At 41.2% G+C, this 13,703-nt stretch overlaps 1 protein-coding gene across 10 annotated transcripts in view; it reads left to right on the forward strand.

The window, feature by feature from the left end:
• Positions 1-13,703, forward strand: part of HUWE1 (HECT, UBA and WWE domain containing E3 ubiquitin protein ligase 1) — a 104,829-nt gene that overhangs the window by 76,111 nt on the left and 15,015 nt on the right. For 6 of the 10 annotated variants that reach the window (XM_058173344.1, XM_058173345.1, XM_058173350.1 and 3 more), the window contains 23 exons: positions 90-268; positions 629-774; positions 937-1,003; positions 1,434-1,648; positions 1,876-2,087; positions 2,813-2,995; positions 3,522-3,694; positions 3,950-4,098; positions 5,136-5,211; positions 5,693-5,791; positions 6,081-6,214; positions 6,514-6,685; positions 6,980-7,208; positions 7,407-7,585; positions 8,226-8,315; positions 8,403-8,554; positions 9,580-9,625; positions 10,392-10,670; positions 11,297-11,555; positions 11,645-11,778; positions 11,879-12,099; positions 13,126-13,414; positions 13,511-13,613. In XM_058173344.1, coding sequence (XP_058029327.1) covers positions 90-268; positions 629-774; positions 937-1,003; positions 1,434-1,648; positions 1,876-2,087; positions 2,813-2,995; positions 3,522-3,694; positions 3,950-4,098; positions 5,136-5,211; positions 5,693-5,791; positions 6,081-6,214; positions 6,514-6,685; positions 6,980-7,208; positions 7,407-7,585; positions 8,226-8,315; positions 8,403-8,554; positions 9,580-9,625; positions 10,392-10,670; positions 11,297-11,555; positions 11,645-11,778; positions 11,879-12,099; positions 13,126-13,414; positions 13,511-13,613 — 3,786 coding nt within the window. The remainder of the gene's footprint in view (positions 1-89; positions 269-628; positions 775-936; positions 1,004-1,433; positions 1,649-1,875; positions 2,088-2,812; positions 2,996-3,521; positions 3,695-3,949; positions 4,099-5,135; positions 5,212-5,692; positions 5,792-6,080; positions 6,215-6,513; positions 6,686-6,979; positions 7,209-7,406; positions 7,586-8,225; positions 8,316-8,402; positions 8,555-9,579; positions 9,626-10,391; positions 10,671-11,296; positions 11,556-11,644; positions 11,779-11,878; positions 12,100-13,125; positions 13,415-13,510; positions 13,614-13,703) is intronic. The other 4 variants (XM_058173348.1, XM_058173351.1, XM_058173346.1 and 1 more) reach the window with 3 other exon arrangements.

Here is a 13,703-nt window from a genome sequence, read left to right on the forward strand (position 1 = left end):
ATGCTGAACTCTATTCCCCTTTCCAACCTCTTTTTCCAGGTTCTGTTTGTAGTGTTGGCGGCTCTAGTTCTTTTTATTCTTTCTCCTTTTGCTCCCCAAGCCTCTGACGACGAGTTCGAGAACTTGCGGATTAAGGGCCCCAATGCTGTGCAGCTAGTGAAAACTACTCCAGTTAAACCTTCACCATTACCTGTCATACCTGATACGATCAAGGAGGTGATCTATGACATGCTGAATGCGCTGGCTGCCTACCATGCCCCTGATGAAGGTACATTATACCCTGGGACATAATAGAAGAGAACTCTATATAGGTGGCATCATAGTTTATGATTGCTGAGAAGCATTCGTGCCTTCTGATTGGGAAACCTTTTCTAAATAGTTCTGCCTTTTTCCTCCAAATGCATACACATTGCTGAAGCCAGCAGTAATATTAACTATTCCCTTGCCCCTAGAAAGAGTTGGGCCTCTTAGGTGATTTTTTTTTAAGCAAGTCACTCGGTAAGATAAGTATCTATGGTATCAATACTTTTATCTTTCCGGAAGAAGTGACTCTGTTTTGGCCTGATATGCAGGCTTACCACTGAAAGTACTATCTATATATAGACTGCTTTTGTTTCTCTGTTTTCAGCAGATAAATCTGAACCCAAAGTGAATAGTACTAATCAGGAAGTGAGCCAGATTCTACAAGACATGGGAGATGATGTGTATCAGCAGTACCGCTCTTTGACTCGCCAGAGTAGTGATTTCGATTCTCAGACTGGCTTTGGCATCAATGTGAGTCCCTCGGATCTGTCTCTGCAGCAACAACCCAAGTAGTTCTGTTAATTCTAGGATAAGAAGTGGCATAAAAACATATTTGCTTGTCATGTATAACACTCGTATCCCATTTGAAGAAGTTGAAATCATTCATTATATCTTCCCTTTCTTTCACTTTAGGCTCAAGTCTTTGCTGCTGATAGCGCAGCCTCTGAGATTCCTCAGTCTGGAACTCCCCAAGGTGACGGTAAGCACCAGTTTTATTGACGATGCAATCCCAAGCTAAATGTAATGTTTAATACCTCTGCCAGTATGTTTTCTGATGTTCATAGGCATTTGGAAGTTTATTTACCTGATTAGCTTCTAAATGTCATTATGTTGCGGGGGAATTTCTTGTCTTTGCAGTAAAAATGCAGCTTCTCTGTCATTTTCCCCTCTGCTCTTCCAGCATGAGATCAAATTGTTATCTTAATTGGGTGTAGTATAGTGTTCTCTAACCTACAACTTCCAAATATGTTAGAACTATAATTTTCTGTATTCCATATCAGTATATATAATCACAATATATCTGGAAGGTACCAAGTATGGCAAGCTGATCTGGTTTCAGATGTTCTGAGATTAGATTTCTTGGGATAGCAGCTATTCCAATGATGAGTCCTTTCCTTTCTAACCTATAGCTTCTACGCCTGAAGAATCTAGAGAAAATAAGAAGGATAAGGATGGTGATAAAGCTGCAGAGGAGAACAAGCAAAAGGCTAAGGGAAGCAAGCCACTTATGCCTACCTCTACTATTCTGCGGCTCCTGGCAGAGCTTGTGCGCTCATATGTGGGCATTGCTACATTAATTGCAAACTACAGTTACACAGTGGGCCAGTCTGAACTTATAAAAGAGGTAAGAAAGTCTAAATGCACTGGTTGACCAGTGCCAGACAACCATGGGCTTGGAAACAAGGTACAAGCAAGGAAAGATGTTGAGGGCCAGTATCCTAAGTTATTCCAGCAGACAATGGACAGCATAAATTTACAGAGAATTGTAAATTGGGTGGCGTTGTCAGTAAGGGAAAAAGTTGGGAATTCTGGTTTTTCTTTTCCCACTGATATCTTACTGGAACTTTTCAGGACTGTAGTGTTTTGGCTTTTGTCCTGGACCATCTCCTGCCCCACACCCAAAATGCTGAAGACAAAGATACACCAGCCTTGGCTCGCCTCTTTCTAGCCAGTTTGGCTGCAGCAGGTAGTGGCACTGATGCCCAGGTGGCCTTGGTGAATGAGGTGAAGGCAGCCCTGGGCCGGGCATTGGCCATGGCAGAAAGCACCGAGAAACATGCCAGGTGAGGAATATGAGAAATATATATTTTTTAAATTTACATTTATATCCCGCCCTTCTCCGAAGATTCAGGGCGGCTTACAGTGTGTAAGGCAATAGTCTCATTCTATTTGTATATTTACAAAGTCAACTTATTGCCCCCCCAACAATCTGGGTCCTTATTTTACCTACCTTATAAAGGATGGAAGGCTGAGTCAACCTTGGGCCTGGTGGGATTTGAGCCTGCAGTAATTGCAGGCTGCTGTGTTTTAATAACAGGCTATCTTACAGCCTGAGCTACCACGGCCCTATAAGACCCTACCTTGTGTTTCCAGGTAGATCAGTACCTGAGGAAAGGCAAAGCACTGTAACTCTTAAGTTCTTGCATCTAGAGGTTCAGACATTTTTTTAGCCTTTGATAAGATTGCAAGTGAAAGATATTAGTAAACTATGTTTCTTCGCCATATTATAAAAACATAGTCACCATACTTGTAAAACTCTAATGATACCTTTGGAGGGTGCTTTCCCATGCAAGGAGAGGCTATCCAAAAGCATGCCTTTTTATCAGTCAGAATTTAGAATGCTATTCCCAGTAAAGTTTGTAACAAATAAAATGATGTTTTCTATGGGAAAGGAAAAAAAATGCCGTTCCACAGACTTGGGACATGGCATGGTTGGGTGTCCATGATATTGTTCCGATAAGCACAGAAACATTGCTTTCATGTTATGTTCGTGGTATCCTATCTTTAGGCTACAGGCAGTAATGTGCATCATCAGCACCATCATGGAATCCTGCCCATCCACCTCCAGCTTCTACAGCAGTGCCACAGCCAAGACACAGCACAACGGCATGAACAACATCATCCGCCTGTTCCTCAAGAAAGGGCTGGTCAATGACTTGGCCAGAGTGCCCCACAGTCTTGATCTGTCCAGGTAATTTGCTCAAGAAATGGGAGTGGAATTAATTCATGGCTACGGTGGTATTAAACAATTTGGTTGGAATTAAGAAATAAATTTTCCCCTATTTTCCAATAAGATTTGTCTTTGGGAAAAGTCTGGTTATTTTAGAATGGAATTAGCTGCCTTATTGAGATAACTAAATTCTGACCCTGTCCCATTTTATTAAAGATTTCTATTTATATCTACCCTGTTTCCCTGAAAATAGGACCCAACCAGAAAATCCTAGCATTTTTTCAGGATGCTTTTAATATAAGTCCTATTTCCCCCCCCTCCCTAAAATAAGCCCCAGTTAAGATTGTCAGCCAGATGGGTGCATTTAGTACTGTATTTCCCCCAAAATAAGACCTAACCCAAAAATAAACCCTAATGCGTTTTTTGGAGCAAAAGTGAATATAAGACCCAGTCTTATTTTCGGGGAAACAGGAAACTAAGGTTTATTTGTTGATATCTGACTGCGCTCTAACTTGGACTACTATTCTCTGTGTACTTTTCCCTAAAGTCCCAACATGGCCAACACAGTTAATGCTGCCTTGAAACCCCTGGAGACGTTGTCACGTATTGTCAATCAGCCCAGCAGTCTCTTCGGTAGCAAAAGTGCCTCAAGCAAGAGCAAGGCAGAGCAGGATGCTCAGGGAGTAGCACGAGATGCCAGCAGCGGTCAACAAGATGCAGGTAACATGCCTCATCTCATCTAAGTATTCTTCTTTAAAATGGCTGTGCACTTTTACCTCTTCCCTGCCGGTTTCCTTATCTCTTGCTATACTTGATTTGTGAGGAGGTAGCAGATTTGTGATTTGCTCCCTCCTCTGGCTCAATTTTCTTTTGTCTGCTAATATATATATATATATATATATGTATCTCCAGTGATTTGTGCTTGAGTAAAGTCAGTTCAAGAGAGGATAGGCCTCACTTTTATTTGATTCTTAGGAGAAAGTGGAGAAACGGAAGCCCCCGAGGAGGACCATGATGTTGCACAAGCAGAAGTAGCAGATGGTGACATCATGGATGGTGAAGCAGAGACTGACGCAGTGGTGATTGCGGGGCAGCCTGAAGTCCTGAGCACACAAGAGATGCAGGTACGAATGCTAGAGGTTGTAAGATGTTCCCTGGCTGTTGTTGTTGTTGTTGTTTTTGTTGTTGTTTTTACCAAATGTGACTGCAGACTTTTAAGACAGAAATATAATGCAATGGAGGGTGTCATTTGAATTCCTGCTTATATTGATTTAGGTGAAGTTTGTCTTAAATTGCATACAGAAGAATAAAAGTGATGATTTGCAATTACCAAATTCTTTTGTAAAACAGCTTTTTCGGCCAACGTAGCACTTCCAAAATTTCAAAGCCAAGTGGCCAACAGCCATGGGAATTGAGAAGTGAAATCCCATCATATTTGAATGTTTGCAGGCTGGAGGAAGAGAGCTTTAAATGACTGAATAAAACCTGGACTGATATGCTTAACTCTGCACCAATTTCCATAGTCTTTCCTTGTTTTATTCAGATTGTGATATCTGAAGCAGGGGTGGGCTGCTTATTAGTTTCTACCTGTGATGGAATAACAAGCAGAGAGGTACTAACATAGGGCCGGGCTATTTACGGGACCGCCTACTGCTACCAAATACCTCTCACCAACCCGTGCACTCTCACAGAGAGGGACTCCTCAGGGTGCCATCAGCTAGGCAGTGCCGTCTGGCGACACCCAGGGGAAGGGCCTTCTCTGTGGGGGCTCCCACCCTCTGGAACGAACTCCCTCCAGGACTTCGTCAACTTCCGGACCTCCGAACCTTTCGTCGCGAGCTTAAAACGCACTTATTCATCTACGCGGGACTGGATTAGATTTTAAAGTTATTGGTTTTAAGGTTTTTTTTATTATTTATATTGTTTTTAAATTCGGCAATAGAATAAGTTTTTTAATTGTTGTTTTTTAATCTGTATTTATATGTATTTTAACTGCCTGTGAACCGCCCTGAGTCCTTAGGGAGATAGGGCGGTATATAAATTTGAAAAATAAATAAAATAAATAAATAAACACAGGATAGTGCAGCTTCTGTAGAGTTTCAAGGCTTACTAAGGTGTGTGGAACTGGATCTCAGTGATGTTCCCATCTCTGTTTTTCTAGGTTGAAAATGAACTGGAGGATCTGATTGATGAATTACTGGAGCAAGATGGTGGCTCAGGAAATAGTACTATAATAGGTGAGAGCAAACACATAATTTAATGTTAGGGTCATCAGTTAGAATCTCAGAGTTTAACGTGTCTTATTTTATTTTCCTTGTGTGTAATCTAAAGGAATAATTTAAATTCCACATTATATTATAGAGAACTCGATTTTATATGAGTGGCCATTCCTCCAGATAGAGAAAAAATGCTGCTCATGCCATTTCTTGGCTGCTGTTCATTCATGCAAAGCATGGAAAAAGCTGTACTAATAGTTGGCAGATGCCAGTGCTATCTGTTCTCTCTTTAGAAACATTTCATTTCTTTCTCAGGGTGCTAGGCAGAGGCAAATGCATTCATGACATTGTCATCAGTGTATTTGTTTTTAGTTACCGCATCACATCAGAATCATAATGGGTATTTATAGATAAAACGGACAGCTCTGGCATTCCTCAACAGAAAAAAAGCTGTTCAGTCATGATTCTGCTAAATCCTGTGCTCTACCTTTGTGTCCTTCAGTGGGACGAAGTGGAGAGGATGAGTCTCAGGAGGATGTGTTGATGGATGAGGCACCTTCCAATCTGAGCCAGGCTTCCACACTACAGGCCAACAGGGAAGGTGAGGCATTGCCTAAACATTTATCTCTAGTCATAAAAATGCCGATAGACATCCTTCCGGTGGGGTTGGTGCAGTGCTGGAGAAAAGAAACTTAACACTACTATATTTTCAAGATGTTCATAGGCTTAAGCTCTTTTTTTAGAAAGCAGAAAGATGTAATCTTGCTTCATAAGGCTTTTCCAAATTTGGTAAAAAGTTTGGAGAATCTCATTAGAGAAATAATTGGAAATGTTTTCATTTAATTAGCACAAGCCACCTCACTTTATCTGCACTCTCAATTCTGTTCTAGATTCTATGAATATCTTGGATCCTGAAGATGAGGAAGAGCACACACAGGAAGAAGACAGCAGTGGTAGCAATGAGGATGAAGATGACAGTCAAGATGAGGAAGAAGAGGAGGAGGAGGAAGATGAAGATGATCAGGTAAAGGCACTGGAGAAGAGCAAGCACAAAAGCCTACTGCCAACTTACTTTGCAATCTTCACATTACTGTCTTGTATGGAATAACAAGGAAGGACAATTAAAAGTTGCTGGGTTTTAATAGTCTCGATCTATTAATAATGCCTGGAAATTGTAGTCTGCTTTCTGTACAATTAAGAGTTTTGCCGATTTAGACTTTTTCTTGGTTCAAAGTAGTGAGCATGATTATGGGGAAATACAAAGGGGTGGATTTCAGAATCCTGGATACCAGTTGTTGATTTTGCTGCTTGCTGCTTGTGTAGGATGATGAAGAAGGTGAAGAAGGTGAAGAAGAGGAAGATGATGATGACGGCTCAGAGATGGAGTTAGATGAAGACTATCCTGATATGAATGCCTCCCCGCTGGTGCGTTTTGAACGCTTTGACCGTGAAGATGACCTCATCATAGAATTTGACAACATGTTCTCCAGCGCCAGTAAGAATTCTGAAACTCACAAGCCATAGGATATTGATATTCTAGAACCTATGAGAATTGGGAAGCAAAATGTTGATGGCTAAGAAGCTACTTTTCTTATTTTGGAATGAAATATTCTTCCTGTGTTTTGCCCAAGCTGATGAGATGAATTGGAATTTACAAAAACAACAAGAGTCATTTAGAAACCTACTTGCTAAACCTCTGAGTCTGGCCAATTTTGTAATTTAAGGAAATCTCTACTTAAAACTTCATAGTCCCATCTTGATCTGCTAACTCTCCTATTTTTATTCCTAGCTGATATTCCTCCATCACCTGGCAATATTCCTGCCACTCACCCACTTATGGTACGGCATGCAGACCATAGCTCTTTGACTTTGGGTAGCGGTTCCTCTACTACTCGATTGGCACAAGGCATTGGTCGCAGCCAGAGGACATTACGACAGCTGACAGCCAATACGGGCCATACAATTCATGTGCATTATCCAGGCACCCGGCAGCCCAACCCACCTCTCATTCTGCAGAGGTAAGCTGAGGAGAAAGAGAGAAGCCTAATAGGAACAATTTTGAATGTTAACAATACTGGCCATATCTCAGTTTCCAGTAATTTAATTTAGAAGAGAGCGGCTTATTTGCAATTCGTTTATGCATTGGATCATCCTTATCCTAATATGTTGCAACATCTGCTTCCTAATTCTTTTTAATTACTGCATGTCATCTTTAGATTGCTGGGTCCTTCAGCAGCCGCAGACATCCTGCAGCTAAGCAGTAGCCTTCCACTGCAGAGTCGAGGTCGTGCTCGCCTCCTGGTAGGCAATGATGATGTACACATAATTGCTCGATCGGATGATGAGTTGCTGGATGAGTTCTTTCATGACCAGAGCACAGCTACCAGCCAGGCAGGCAAGTCTTCAGGGAACTAATTGCTAAGGCTTTGGAACACTGAAATAATTGTGTCTTAACCAAAGTTTTGAATAACACCGAAGTTGTCTTATAACCTAGAAATCCAGCATTTGCAAGCTGGGGGTGGTGGTGGGAATTATCATTATTTTAAGGAAGCATTCTGGTACATTGATGTATCTCAAAGACTTCCAGTTCTTGAAAGCTGTTCTCTAGCTTTGATTCTACCAATGTTAGCCATAGCCAAGTCACAGTGAAACAACACTGATGCTTAGGGAAAGCTTGCTCCAAAGAGTTTTTGACTTTTATTTGATTGTGTTAATTCCTCAGAAAATGCTTTTTAGAAAAATGCATTTAAAATTTAGGAAATAGTCCTATGCATATTCATATATATGCAAACTTCATTTAAGTTAATGGGATTTACTTGGCCCACATTCAGATTACTATGAATATATAATAATATAATATATTATTATGAATGTGGCCCACATCTGCTTTATTAAAGAAATACCAAGCCTGCCTTCCATCTCTACGGAGCCTGCCCCTCCAAAATGTTATTTCTTGATACATCAGTTACTGAAAAGAGCGAGGGCTGCTGTTTGAATTCTTTCAAAACCATCGTCCCTTTCATTCATTTCTTTAGGAACTTTGTCAAGCATCCCAACTGCCTTGACACGCTGGACAGAAGAATGCAAAGTACTTGATGCGGAAAGTATGCATGATTGTGTTTCAGGTGAGCTAATGAGTAGTTCCTTCCTTCAGATAGCATCCTTCTCCCTTAAATTGACTGTGCTTGACTGGAAGCATTTCCTCCATTCAGTGGTCAAAGTTCCCATTATCAACCACCTGGAAGCCTTGAGGGATGAAGAGCTAGAGGAAAGAAGAGAGAAAAGACGCAAGCAATTGGCGGAGGAAGAGGCCAAAGTGTCAGATAAGGCCAAAGATTCAGAAGACAAGGAGCAGAATCCTCAGGTTGGCAGTCAAACTTGACTATTTGTGGATTTTCTTTAAGGCGCCCCTAAAAAACAGGCTTTAGACTTTCAAGACCTTTTCTAGCTGGCATGGCTCCTAAAGTTGGTTGAAGAAGGATCAACAGCTGGAAATGTGTTTGGTTAAGTTAGCACTTTATATTGCAGAATACAAATAACTTCTGTTTATGAAAAGAAGGGAGACTTGGTCTAACCATTTGTTGTTTCTAAATGACTTTATCCCAGAATCATCACATTTTTCTCCTAAACACAGCCCAATCCCTACAGCTCTTTTTTCTTCTTCATTTAATAAGGCCTATGTTCCAATTCAACAACAAAATAAAGGAGACTGGTTTATTAAATATAATTAATAATTACATACTACAGATTATTACAGCAGAAAAACAAATGAAGAATTTAATTGAACAAAATAGGAAAAATGAAATACTCTAGCAAAAAAAAATGACTTCTGTTAACTTTCTATGAATCGGTGAATAATATTCATGCAATTTTTCAAGAAAATGTTTAGGACGGTTACTAAGTATTAGCATAAACTTCAATAGATTTAGAACGGTCCATAGCGCCTTCCAGCATATGGCAGTTTGGTGTTTTTTTTCTTACTATGAATAATAAAATACTAAATATTAGATATTTGTAAAACTGTTTTAACAAGAATAATGGTTAATTAAAAGGGATAAATAGCCTTATATTTTCTGCATTTCTTTTTATATCCATTGTATTTTTGGATTTTAGGACAGAACTAGCAATTACGTCTTTCTATGTGTTTAATAGCAATGTATAGAATATGTTTACTAGCTTATATGTGAACTTGTCCTTAAGTTTGCTTTATAGGACTAGAAAAAAACACAGATGGAGACACACATGATGTGGGAGTAACACATAATCTCCTTCCTGTCCTAAAAAGAAGTTGTAAATTAGCATTTTTCTACCTACATTGGTCTTCAGAGCCTGAGATGGATTGATTGAATTCTGCATCACTCTGATTTTGTATGTTTGTTGCCTCTGTAGGGACCAGTGCCACAGTCAAACAATTCAGCTGAGCAGAATCTTCCAGGTAATTTATTTTATTCTGGATGTTTGATTGGTGTCTTATTTTCCTCCCCCAGCTTAGCTCAAGCAGATGCTGTTCCCGGGCCCCCTGGGATGAGGTAGTAGATTGTATAGTTTTAGGGTCATACCCGGTCTTGGAGATAACTATACAATCTACTGTCTTTCCTATGAGGATTCCTAATTCCATCATGCCACCATTGCATACTCTGAAGAAGAAGAAAGATGCTACTGAAAGATTACACCTAACGCCAGCAAGGAACTGGGAATACAAGCCCCCAAGTCTGGATGCAACACAGGAGAATTTTTGTTGTTGTTCCATTGCTGGGTTTGGCTGGGGTGTTTGCAGTAGGCTAATTCAGTTGTGTGCTTTGAGTAGAGAAATTCCAATAAGGGTGTTCTCTTCAATCTGTAAGAATCAGTACGGGGATAAGGGGAGGATCTTCTGTAGCGCAAACAATAGAAATAATACTTTGCCTTCATACTATATGCCTTTGTGCTTCTTGCTCCTACCAGGGTGAGGTAGTAAGTTGTATTGTTGTGGGGTAGGGATTTGTGCCCCAAATCAGAGATAACTATACAACTTACTACTTTCCTTGTGTGGGGTAAAGTACCCAATATTATGTTTTGGTTTTTTTCAATGCATTTAGTTTTGTGTGAATTCGCAGCTTTGTTTTACTAAAATGGGGGGAAGCCAAGGCCCCATTTGAAATAATCCTGCTACTCAGCAGGTTGGGTTTTAAGCCAGCCTCCCTCCCTTTCTTGGCTCCCAGATGGTGCCACCCATCCTGACGGCTACCCCGCAGTCTCAGCTGCCGCCAAAGACACCTCGGCTGGCCCTAAGCAGACTCTGGTCACATTGGAGAGCCCCCAGCAGCAACAGCAACAAGCAACAGGGGCAGGAGAGCTCCCTTCGGAGCTGGTGGGGCAGTCCACTGCTCAGGCTTCTGGGCAGCTGCTGATGCCAGTGGAGCAGGAGGACTCGGGCCCTGGGAGGCTGAGCACAGACGCTGAGGCCACGCAGATGGAGCTTTCACCTGCCCCCACCATCAGTAAGTGGCCTTAGGCTTCACCCTGCAGCCACTGTTGCCCCTTTCTGTCCCTTGTACATACCTGTGCAGTCTTGTTTCTTACCTTTGTCCAAACGTTCATATTTTTCAAAGGTTTATGTTTATATAGGGTATGTTTGTACAAAATTTTAACATTAATGCCTGTGTAATAATCCCCACCGTGATATATTGATGTATTGGTTAGATCAAACTTTTTTTTAAAAAAAAAACAACGTTCTTTATTTTAAAAACTCAGTCTTTTTATGGAGGAGTGATTTCAAATTTTGACTCTCAAATAATGAAATGTTGGGTCAATTTATTTGGGTTACTGTTCTGCTTCGATAGTTTTTCCAGGAAAATTCTTCAGTCTGCCACTCCAAAGTCTTGTAGTACATTACAGCCAAAATATGGCATTGTTTTGTTGAATGGAAAGGATAGCTTCTTTCAATTCAACCTGGTGCTAGCAATCTTGATTAACAACTGATTTTCAGTCCACTATTTCAAGCAATATATTCTGTCCTAATTTCTTGGAGAGGACTTCACATCCCAGAGAGCTGTGTTCTTCTGTGAATCTCCATGAGAGTATTTGAGTTCCCTCCCATAAACCTTTGTTTTGCTTTTCCCACCAGCTTCGCTCTCTCCAGAGAGAGCTGAAGACTCAGATGCCTTGACTGCTGTCAGCAGCCAGTTGGAGGGCTCACCCATGGACACCAGCAGCCTGGCTTCATGCAATCTGGAAGAAGGCGTGGCGGAGAGTGGTGGAGCTAGCACCGTAGAACAGGCGGGCACAGAGGCTGTGGTGGCATCAGCCGATGCAACCCAACAAGGGCCAAATGCCCATACTACTAGGGAGGGACAGCCTGATCCCAGCCAGCAGGTGGATGATGGGTAAGGGCCAGAAATCAAATATAAGACGGTGATCTGTTTTGTTCGTGTTAACCATGCACTAATTATTACCACTCTTCCCTTCTATGCAGTTCTCCACCTGCATCCTCCTCTGAGAGCTCCTCCACCAGAGATTCAGCTGTAGCCATTTCTGGTGCTGATTCTCGGGGCATCTTGGAAGAGCCACTGCCTTCTACCAGCAGTGAAGAGGAAGATCCTTTGGCAGGTAAACATTACAGGAGCGAAAAAGATAACAGTGGTGAGTTTTATAATAGTTAACTTTCTGTAGCACCAACAACTGTGTACCTAACATCCCTACCCAACAGGAATAAATCTTCCTGAAGGTGTCGACCCATCTTTTTTGGCTGCCCTGCCCGATGACATTCGACGCGAAGTGCTGCAGAACCAGTTGGGTATCCGGCCTCCTGCCCGTTCGGCCCCTACCACCACGGCCACAACTCCAACCCCTCCTGTAGTGGGCAATCCTGGTGTGACAGAAGTCAGTCCTGAGTTCTTGGCTGCTTTGCCCCCGGCTATCCAGGAAGAGGTATTACTATATATTACTTAAGGGGGTAACACAGAATCGAAGCAATTTGTAGATATAAGAAACTGATGCTATCCTTGTGGTCCACCGTATTGCATTGCATAAAATAGGATTGTGTTTATCTATATCACTCTTTAGTCATATTTGGAAATATAGAAAATTAATGGCAGAAAAAGACCTGGTGGTCCATTGAGTCTGCCCTTTGAGTTTTTTCTTTTCTTTTTATTTAATAATAATAATAATAATTCTTTATTTTTACTTTATTTTTTTAATTTTTGTTGGATGATAGACTATCCTAAGCATCTTTAACTCAGTTACTGATGACTGACCTTGCTGGAAGCTGGTTCCAAGCTTCCCGTACTCTTTCTGTGAACTTACTTGCCTAATTCTCTTCTGTCAAGTTTCCAAGGAAAGAAATTCCATGCTTATCCAAGTTCGTGGTGTCTGTTTATGAAATAGACATCCACAATTGGCCTTGGTCTTTCTATGTAAAGATTTATTGTTTTTAATCAAAATACTAATGCAGTGATATCAGAATCAAGATAAAGTGCTTCTGAGAAACTCATACAGATATTCCAATTGTTAGTTATTTCATGAAGTATTTCTTTTATAAGGTCTTTCTTAGTTAGCTTTTCAAACATTGTAGGAAGAGAACCATGTTAGTCTATGATGGCACAAAAACAGGAGTTCTGATAGTACCTTTTCTGACAACTAAATTTTATTTAAAAAACATTTTGTGACCTGCAAGTCACTTCATCAGCTGAATTAGCTGGTGCATTGGATCAGCTTCCTCATTCCTCCCTTAAAGTTTAATATCATATCAGCCTTTCTTTCATTTATTCATACTGGATAATTGGCATTTTAAACTTAGCTGTTTTAGAGGACATATGGTTGAAGAAGTGCTTTGCTTGTAGAAACTAACTCTGTACTTGGTCGACATATAAGGTTTTATTGTGATGAGAAAATTGTTGGTTTCTGTATTTTGATCCTGACCATGCCCAAACTTTCAAAATCTTTTTTCTATTCCAGGTGTTGGCACAGCAGCGGGCAGAACAGCAAAGGCGTGAGCTTGCCCAAAGCACTAGCTCAGACACACCCATGGATCCAGTGACTTTCATTCAAACACTGCCATCAGATCTGCGGCGCAGTGTGCTAGAAGACATGGAGGATAGTGTATTGGCAGTCATGCCTCCTGATATTGCTGCTGAGGCACAGGCTCTGAGGCGAGAACAAGAAGCACGCCAGCGTCAATTAATGCATGAGCGTCTCTTTGGCCACTCTAGCACTTCTGCCTTGTCTGCTATTTTGCGTAGCCCAGGTAAGGCAAACCTTTCCTGTTTTGTCATTATATGTTCTTTGGTTTATTGGGTCTCAGCTCTTGATTTAATTTTGCTTCCTTTTTCACTCTACCCAGCCTTCACAAGCCGATTGAGTGGAAACAGAGGTGTCCAGTATACACGCTTAGCTGTACAAAGAGGAGGTACCTTCCAGATGGGTGGTAGTAGCAGCCACAGCAGGTACTAGATATTGAGTGGGACAGGATTTTTCTGGAGGAGGGATAGATACCCTGTGTGAAAAACTGGATTTGTTTGGAATCGCAAAACTAA

This window comes from Ahaetulla prasina, chromosome 2, assembly GCF_028640845.1.
Source record: "Ahaetulla prasina isolate Xishuangbanna chromosome 2, ASM2864084v1, whole genome shotgun sequence".
Taxonomy (NCBI): domain Eukaryota; kingdom Metazoa; phylum Chordata; class Lepidosauria; order Squamata; family Colubridae; genus Ahaetulla; species Ahaetulla prasina.